At 50.2% G+C, this 9196-nt stretch overlaps 1 protein-coding gene across 1 annotated transcript; it reads left to right on the top strand.

Moving 5' to 3' along the window:
- The first annotated feature begins 1006 nt into the window (after window positions 1–1006).
- GIP (gastric inhibitory polypeptide) lies at window positions 1007–6147 on the top strand. Its single transcript, XM_004282652.1, has 6 exons — window positions 1007–1067; window positions 1913–2015; window positions 3462–3608; window positions 4167–4256; window positions 5002–5103; window positions 6014–6147. The coding sequence occupies exons 2-6, from the start codon at window positions 1930–1932 to the stop codon at window positions 6021–6023; spliced, it is 435 nt and encodes a 144-aa protein (XP_004282700.1). The 5' UTR covers window positions 1007–1067; window positions 1913–1929; the 3' UTR covers window positions 6024–6147.
- Window positions 6148–9196: the final 3049 nt, after the last annotated feature.

Here is a 9196-nt window from a genome sequence, read left to right as displayed (position 1 = left end):
TTCAAAGTACCCACAGAGAGTGGAGAGGGAAGAGCCTGGGAAGGAGGCCTTGGGGGTCGGCCAAACGTGCAGGCTGTGCCCCGCCCCTTCCGGACTGAGAGCCCTTGGGGACAGAGCCATGCACTAAGTGCTTGGAGAAAGGCAAAGGGTGCACCTCAAGGAGTCTCCAGTCTGAGGGCCCCGGGTCTGATCGAGGCACAGCGCAGCCTCAGAGGCCCCACTCTGATGGCAAAACACAGGGGCACACACTTCTCTCTTACAGGAGAGTAGAGCATTGGAGGAGAGAGGCTTGGACCTCATAAATCTTTACAGTTAGAGTTGTAGCTGGTCCGCCTTCCTCTGCGTCCCCACGGTGTACATGTGCCTCTTTTCCCCACCCTGCCTGCCCCTCAGCAGGAAGGCAGCTTGAGTAGAAGTTCTCAGTTCACCAGCTACCACCAGGAAACCCCCATCCTTCATGTTCCCTCAACCCTCTGCTCCATCACTCTCCCGCCCTTTCCCCAGGCAGCTGGACACCCCCTAGATATCGAGCTGGAGACACTGCCACATTGACAAAGCCGCGGGCCACTGTGGCCCCTCTCTCTCTGACCCAGGAGTAGTCTAATGTCTATGGCAGTGCCCCCCCACCCAAGTTAGTGCCACCTTACCCAAGCCTGCCCTCACCAAGGGCACCCATCCTTTCTAACCGAGGGCACCTATAAAGGAAGTGGAGGAATACTGGGCTTCCCTGCCCAGAAGGGAGGAGGGGGAAGAAGAAAAGGGGCACTTAAGGTACCCTGCCCACAGGCCAGGCCCAGAGAGCAGCTGGAGATACCCAAATGTTAATTACCAATTAGCGCAGTTCAGGTGGAAAGGGCAACTTTATTACGTGTAAAATGGACTTAATGTGGCAGGAGCTGTGGGATTAATTTCTTGAGATAAGATGCTTTTAGGCTAATTAGTAGGTCTGTGATATCTGGATATAAAGGAGCCGGGGCAGACTTTCTTGAGACAGGTTGCAAAGAGCCAGAAGGGAGGAGGAGACCCCTGCCCTATCCTTCTTCTGGGAGAGCCGGAAAGGAAGGCTGGTAAGAGAGCAGCTGGGATGGGGGTGGACGTGGACGTGGACAGGACACTGGAGAGGAGGTGGGTCTTGGCACCCCTGAGGTGTTTGGCACTCTAGCCCCTCACTTTCTTTTCCTCCGTGAAAGAAAGAAAAGGTGGGGCTGAGGGTTCCTTTAACATCCAGGTGACAACGCAGGAAAATCCACACATCTGTAGAGCTAGCTTTGGTGTTCAGGGCTTGGGAGGAAGGCTCCTTACTGTTCTTCGTCTCTGCTGAAGATGCCCTGATGAAACGGGGCTTGCCCTCGGCAGAAGCGTCGGACATCCCTAAGAGGGGATAGTGAAGGCTGGCGGGTAGGGGTTCTACTTATGGTTTTCACTCAGGCCAAGAGGGCTGCGAAGATTTAGGTGACAGCCAATCTGAGAGCTGGAAGGCTGGCTGGTATGAACTTTGGAGGCTCTGAAGGGAGAATCTTGCCAGTCCACATGCCTGTGATGTCTAGCCACAGGGGCCAGGAAGGGGGCTGTCCCTGCACACAGGCCTTCACTGCTTTCTCCTGCCAGGATCACCCCCCTGCTGCCCTCCTCCCACCCCACTCAGACTCCACCTAAAAAACAAGAAGCAGGTCCACTCTCATCCAGGCTCCATATCCCTTCTAATGTCCCTTCTAACTCTAACGCCAGCTCCTCCCACCATCCCCAAGGTGTTGCTCTAGCCTCTTTGAAAAGCTCCAACTCCCAGGGCACAGGGCCCCCCAGCTTTCAGACTCCCCACAGGCTCTGGGGCACCAGGAGTGCGCGGCCATATTGCCTGCTTCCTCAGCACAGGGCTTCCACCTCATGCTGGTCCTTTTCTCTCTTAGCTCAGGAAATAACCATTGGAAGATGCTGGCCATGAAGACCTTCTCTCTGCTGCTGGTGTCCCTGCTCCTGGCATTGGTGCTAGGAGAGAAGGAAGAAGGTCACTCCAGGTTGGGGTGAGAAGGAAGGGGTCAGGTGCCGGGGAGGAGGCTCGGGGGGTGACTGGGCTCTATTTTCAAGGGGGAGGTGAGAAAGGGAGGAATCCCAGGCCAAGAGGAAAGATGCTTGACGGAAAAAACTTTTCAGCAGTCTGAGTGCAGAGTGAGGCTAGAACCAGGGAGTCTTTTTTTTTTTTTTTGCGGTACGCGGGCCTCTCACTGTTGTGGCCTCTCCCGTTGCGGCGCACTGGTTCCGAACACGCAGGCTCAGCGGCCATGGCTCACGGGCCCAGCCGCTCCGCGGCACGTGGGATCTTCCCGGACCGGGGCACGAACCCGCGTCCCCTGCATCGGCAGGCGGACTCCCAACCACTGCGCCACCAGGGAAGCCCCAGGGAGTCTTTTTTACGAGCTACTGTTGTAGCTGGAGAGAGTGTGCTTAGATCTCTGGAAGGACTTCTCAGTGGTTAAGTGTCTGAAGTAGATGATAGCATCTCCCTTCCTAATGAAAGCCTTAACCAGTCACTTATGTGTGCATTTGATCAAATTTTACAGCAGGCTTCCTGTGTGCCAGGCACAAGGGATGTACCTGAAGAGTGGTCCACAAATGCCACCTGCCCTCGTGGAGCATATAGGCCCAAGGGGAAAGCAGACGAAGAACCATCTAAGCAAAGCTTCAAACTGTCATGAGCGCTGTGAGGAAAAGGCAGGGAAGATTATGAATGAATATAGCAGGGAGTTCTGTTTGTGTGTTCGGGAGGCCGAGAGACGTGTCTGAGTAGAGTTAGGCCTTCTCATATGCAAGGACAAGCCATATGCCCCTGTCAAGTTGGCTAAGTTTGAGATGCAGCTGTCACACGTATACAAGGACAGACAACATCATGCAGAAGTTAAAGACCATAGACCTGGACCCAGACTACCTGGGGTAAACCCTGGATCATACCTACACTATATGCTAAGTTAATCTCTTTGCACGGTGGTTTCCTCACTTACCACAGGGAGATATACATAGTGTCTACCTCCTTGGGGTGGTGTGAGGATTTAGTAAGTTTCTGTATTCAAGGGCTTGTAGAGGACCTGACTCATAGTAAGTGCCGTTATATGAGAGCTCACTATTAGGAAACTGAGAACCAAAGAACTGAATCTGGTGGGGCCAGGGCAAGAGGAGCAAAGGAGAAAACTGGCTCAGTCCTTAGGGATGAGGGGGACCCCTGATCTTTGCCCAGAAGCAGAGCCTCAAACACTGAGGATGCTGGAAGTGGGTGCTTGAGCTGAGGATAAAGCCCCGGGGGCTTGATGCGTGGACAAGAGGGTGTGTCCATAAAAACTGACTCCCTAGAAATGGGCTGCTTCCTTTCCAAATAGCAGCCTCCTGCTGGTGACAATCATTTATCTTCGCACCCTCTGCTCCTTCTGTGGCATCCTGGTTTCCCTCTCTCTCCCCTCCCTGCCCCTCAGGTTCCACACTAAGGCTGGCGGCTCCCAACCACGAGCCCCCAGGTACGCTGAAGGCACTTTCATCAGTGACTATAGCATCGCCATGGACAAGATCCGCCAACAAGATTTTGTGAACTGGCTGCTGGCGCAGAAGGGGAAGAAGAGCGAGTGAGTCATGCGTGCCCTTCCCTGCTCCCTGTGCCCCCGTGTGATGCACAAAGCCAGGTGGCGCCTTTCGCTTAGGTGCTGCTGGGGAGCTGGACCGCATGGCGGCCCTGCCTGGGACCCTGGCTCAGGCAGCAGTCTGGTCGGGGGTTGGGGCAGGATTTGGGCAATTTTCCAATCCTTTTCTTCTAAGAGGAGGGGTCGGGAAGATGTGTGGGACTCACAGAGGATCCCCGGGGGGCTGGGGATGAACCAGGGGAGCTGAATTGCTGCCAATGACTACTTGGTGGCGGCAGCGTCAGACTCTGGAAATAGGATAAACTGCTTTCATCGTTCTTCTCTATGCAAAATCTTTTCCCCCGCCCTTACTGTTTGGCCAGCATGGTAGCTCCTGAAAAGCTTGTCACTGATAGCTGAAGACAAGCAGCGGGGAGGCTGAGTAGAGAAAGAGGTCCCCTCTGCTCCTTGGGTTGAGGTACCAAAAGATTGGAGCTTCTTTGGGCTGGAGAACATCTGGAGTCCCGCCTGGCCCCACCCACTCCCTAATCTTTATTTTACCAGCTGGAAACACAACATCACCCAGAGGGAGGCCCGGGCCCTAGAGCTGGCCCATCAATCTAACAGGAAGGAGGAGGCAAGGGCGCAGCAGGGGTGAGTCAGCCCACAGGGGAAGGGGTCCGGGTTGGGGGGGGCCCTCTTGACCCCACCTCATTGTTCCCACTCCCAGACTCCAGAGCAGGGCTAGGCCCCAGATAAGCATCCCCTTCTACTCAGAGTTCAAAGAGGGGTCTTCACGGAACTCCTGGAGGACAGCCCAAGCCTAAGGGAAAGCCTGGGAGGAATGGGGGTGGGGGTCCTGGGAGGGAATCTGGGGCCAGAGTTTCTAAGGTGGATGACTTAGTGTGCAGAGTCACCAAGTCCAGGAGTGGGGCACAAAAGAGACCTCGGAAACTGGCTTCTCCACTTCTGCCTGCCAAACTTCAGGAAGGCTTTTGTGAAACTGGGACCCTCTGAAGGCCAGTCCCCTGAAATCAGTTACCCTGTCTCTGTAGGAAGCTGAGGAATTGATGACACAGATCCTTCTAAAGAGTGAATATTCCCAAAGTAATCTCTTGGGGTTTTGGAATGCACTCTGGGACACTTGGAGAGGTGGATGGGTGGGATGTCTCCCACCAGAATTGTTTGTCTTTGCCTGTATGGAAGAGCCTATATTCCCTGGCCGACAGGTCTGGGTGGAGCTTTGAAAGCTGAGACAACTGAGAGGCAGCTGTGTTGACTCGTACACCCCACCCCCACCCCACCTTGTCCCACCACGTTTGAGTCCCAGGTCCGGTATTTACTCTCTCTGGGTGGTGCCCAGGCTAAAGGCGCCTGCCTGAGGCTTTCTCCTTTGTAGCTCCCTACCCAAGAACCCCAGTGATGACGGTTTGCTAAAGGATTTACTGATTCGAGAGCTGCTGTCCTGGATCGTGGATCAGATGGAGCTCTGCAGGCTCAGGTGGGAGTTTGGTAGCTTTGGGCATCTTGCATAGTGGTTGTGAGCTCGCACTCTGGGGTCAGACACGGGTTCACATCTTCACCTCAACACATGCTGACAAATTACTTAGACTCTCTGAACCTTGGTGTTTTTGGGAAAATTGGGGCTACTTAAACCACTTCATGGGATTTGGTGGGGTTTAAATAAGATAATTCGAGGAAAAGGCTGAAATCAACATCTGCAGAGTACTAAGAGTTTGGTAACCTTGACAGTTATTAGTACCACTTGCACTTCTTCCTCAATTTCCTCCAGGTGAGATGCTGCTCTCACCTGCCCTACCCACCCGAGCCCATCCTAACCTTAGCTTTTCCTTGGTACCGTTGTGCCATGGCACCTTCTCAGTGATGGAACCCCTAGAGTTGGAGGCATGTTGCCCTTCTCTGTAGCTGCTGCTGGTCTCAATAGTCCTCAAATCCTCCTCCTAAGCTAGGAAGTCTTTCAATCTATTATGTCTCAGAAACAAGGGATGGCTCAATACCATGGAGAGATCCACCCACCCGAATGGTGAGACAGGACACTCATTTAAGATGCAGACACCGAGGCACAGAAACCAAAACAAATTCAGACTTCGGTGCTGGGAAGTTGAGGGACTGAGGGCACAAATCTGGGATGGCTTCCTGTAAGAGGGTTAGAAGGAAGAGAAGCATGTGACCTGAACAATGGAGAAGAGAGTACGAGAAAATCTCCACAGGAAAGTGGGTAACAGTCTCTGTGCTTTTTGGAATCATTTTGATTACTTATAATTAGAGAGGTAATTTGGAGGTAGGAGCGGTGGAACTATGGCTGGGTGCCAGGATACATTTACTTTGCTGCCTTTAAGCCGATACTGACCCTCTCTCCACTGCTCCACTCCTCTCTCCACTCTGCACAGGTTTCAGTGACTCTGACCAAACCCAGCTCAGAACTGGGCTCTGTCCTTCACTTACTCAGCTCCTGCCTCAGCTCCACCCCAGGATACCCCAAAGAAACAAAACCAAGTTCAAGCTGAAATAAATCTTTGTGCCCGTTGTCAAAACATATTCACGTGTCTACTGAGCACTAACTGTTCATTTGTCTTCGTGTGTGCACCACCCGGTGAAAAGCAGATATGGCTCTTACCCATCTGTTAATTCATCTATTGTTTCCACGAACACTTACTGGAAACTTAACACAGGCAGAGACTGCGCTGAACGCTGGGTATACAGCAATCATGGAAACAGACACAATCCTTGTCCCCAAGGGGTTTACAGTCCAGTGGTGGAGACAGACTTTAATCTTTAAACACACAAACACATTAATAATTACGTAACATGCAGAGTTAGGTGAAGAAACACTAGGGAGCTGTGAGAGGGCAGAGAAGCCTCATCTAGATGGAGTGGGCAGTCAGGAGGGCCTCTCTGAGAAAATGACGTTTAAGCTGAGTGAGATTTGAAGGATAAAATGGCCAAAGGGTGACGGGAGCCTTCATAAATATTAGCCAGTGCTATGGTTGCACAGCAAAATGGGCAACAGTGAGAACGGCACAAGTAGAGACTGGGCAGGTGGGCAGAGGCAGGGCCTCAGAGGCCATGTTAAAGCTTTGAGAGTTTATCCTCAGTGCAAGGACAAGTACTTGAAGGATTTTAAGCAGGGGCAGGTCAGAGAAGATCTATTTGCATCCCCGAACAATCACCCTGATGATGGTGAGAATTATATTGAGATGAAGAGGGATGAATGTGGAAGAGGCTCTTAAGGGATTCCAGATTTCACACTAGGGAGTTGCCAGTGAAGGTGAAGGGAAGTGGGAGAACTCAGTTTGTCCAAAAGTCAATACCTCTTTCTTCTGGTGTTTAAATGTTTATCCACCTCGGCATGCTGCCTTCTCCCAGTGCCCTGCATCCACAGAAGACAAGGCTGTCTCTCTTTCCCGCTTAGTTTAGGTTACCTTTGCCTAATGTCCCCTCCTCTCCCCTTGATCTAGTCATATTTTAGCATACTAGAGCCAAACACACCTAGATTCAAATCACTCTCTAGGTCTGTGACTTGGCAAGTTAGTTCCTCTCTCTCTCTGAAGCTCAGTTTGCTGTCTGGAAAAGATTAAAAAGTACTCACTTCATAGGGTTGAAGTATTTTAAAATAATGCCTGGCACAAAGTAAGTGGTCAATAAAAGTTAACTTTTGTTATTATTATTCACACACTTAAACCTCAGTTTAAAAACACTGCGGTATTAGTTTAAAATCAGGGAGTGGCAAATGGATTGGCTGAACGGCTGGGCCAGTAACCTAAATAAGCAAAGTGGGGAGTGTGTAAAGTAAGGGGAAGGATTGGGACTGTGAAAATGGAAAAGAAATGTGCCCCTAAAGGTATTCTGATGACCAAACAAAACTCTTTGGAGAACGGAATTTGCCTGAGGGCTGCCAGTTTGCAATCTCTTCCAGTTCTTAACATTTTGGGCTTCCTCTCCTCTAAACTCCTGGAGTTCTAAGAGTGTGTACCACACAATTTAGAGCATGCCTTTGCTCAGAGGTTATATTTTAGTGATTCTCCATGATAGAACTGATTGTATTGGGGAGGAGTTCAGATCTATATTTCTGTAGTCTTGGGTGTCTCTGTGAGTCAGTGAATCTGTAAGTGTTATTAAAAAAAATGTTGTACGACTGTCTCACTATGGGCCAGGCATTAGTGCTCAGGACTTTCGAGACGCCATTTTTTTTTCAACTTTTTTTTTTTTTTTTGGCTTTTATTCAGATTTAGAAACATCATTTAAAAAAAGTCATGCTGATCTCATTTAAAGCCTCATCACAGTCCTTCGAGGTAATGATAGCATCATAGCTGTCAACCGTGCACTACACTGCCTCCCTGAGGCAGAGAGTTAAAGCCCATGCTCTTAGCCACTCTGCCATAAGGCCAATGACTCACTAGTCACTTAAAGCAACTGAGAGCATCTGTGACGGTCACATTCAGTGGTGCACCTGGGCAGAGTGCTTCTGAGAGCCATTGTGAAATTGTCAGGAATTCTGTGAGCAGGCTGTAAAACCATCCATAGCTTGAAACAATAGCTCCAAAGGCTGTGGTCAGAGTATTTACACTATGGAAATTGGCAAATGATATAAACCAGAGCACCACCCTCCCAACCTGGAGAGGTGATTGTTAAACATTTACCAGCACATTACTGGTCAGCATACTTTCTCTTAAATTATAGAGGAGAACAAATGTGTCTGAAGAGGGGAATGAACATGTCTGCTTGAGGGTGGCAATGAAGTTTATCAAGGGTCAATGTGTGTACCTCAGGGAGTATGTATGTGTGCATTTGAGGGTCTGCATAGTTAAATGTGAAGTCATGAGTGTGAGTGAGGGATCAGTGTGTATACCTTAAAGAGTCATACAGTGTGAGTCAGAGAGTGAGAAGTGAGGCAGGTGTGTCTAGATGGTGTCAGTGGGCACCTAAGGGACGGAGTTTTTGTGTTAGGGAGTGGTGTAGTAAGAATATGAAAATATGAGGTCAGTATGTGCATACATGAGACTAATGCATTTTTCATAGACAGGGTATAATGGAGGAAGTCAATGTGTATGAGAGGGTGTCAAATGGATGTGTTGGGAGGGGACAAATCTGTGTCTGAGAAAGTAAGTTTGTGTTTAAGGGGGCTTATGTTATCTGAGTTTAGTGTCTAAGGGTATGTATCGGAGTGAATCTGAAGGTAGGACTATGATAGCCTAAATAATTGTTTCAGCCTTGGTCGTTCTTTCAAAATACAGAAAAACACAAATAACAGTGCTAAATATTTTTAGCAAGATAGAGCATTATTTCTCTTTCTCGTAAACACCCAGAGGCAGGCAGCCCGGAGCTGGTGTGACAGCTTTTGCTCCGTGAAATCCTCAGGGACCCAGACTCATTGGCTCATGGCTCCACCATCCCCCAAGGCCCCAAATGGCAACTAAATATCCTGCCACCGATCTCTCTGCTTCCCATCCTCTTTTTTTTTTTTTTTCAGGTTGCATGGTGCAGCATGCAGGATCTTAGTTCACCCACCAGGGATCGAACTCCTTCTCTCACCCCCACCCCCCTGCCCCCTGCCACATTGGGAGCATGGGGTC

This window comes from Orcinus orca, chromosome 19 (genome assembly GCF_937001465.1).
Source record: "Orcinus orca chromosome 19, mOrcOrc1.1, whole genome shotgun sequence".
NCBI classification, from domain to species: domain Eukaryota; kingdom Metazoa; phylum Chordata; class Mammalia; order Artiodactyla; family Delphinidae; genus Orcinus; species Orcinus orca.
The sequence above is the reverse complement of the archived record's forward strand: the minus strand, read 5'-3'. Positions and strand labels throughout refer to the sequence as shown.

Coding starts and splice junctions, on each gene's coding strand:
- GIP (XM_004282652.1), top strand. CDS start 1,930: ATGCTGGCCATGAAGACCTTCTCTCTGCTGCTGGTGTCCCTGCTCCTG. Junction 2,016..3,461: donor AAGGAAGAAGGTCACTCCAG/GTTGGGGTGAGA, acceptor CCTGCCCCTCAG/GTTCCACACTAAGGCTGGCG. Junction 3,609..4,166: donor CAGAAGGGGAAGAAGAGCGA/GTGAGTCATGCG, acceptor TTATTTTACCAG/CTGGAAACACAACATCACCC.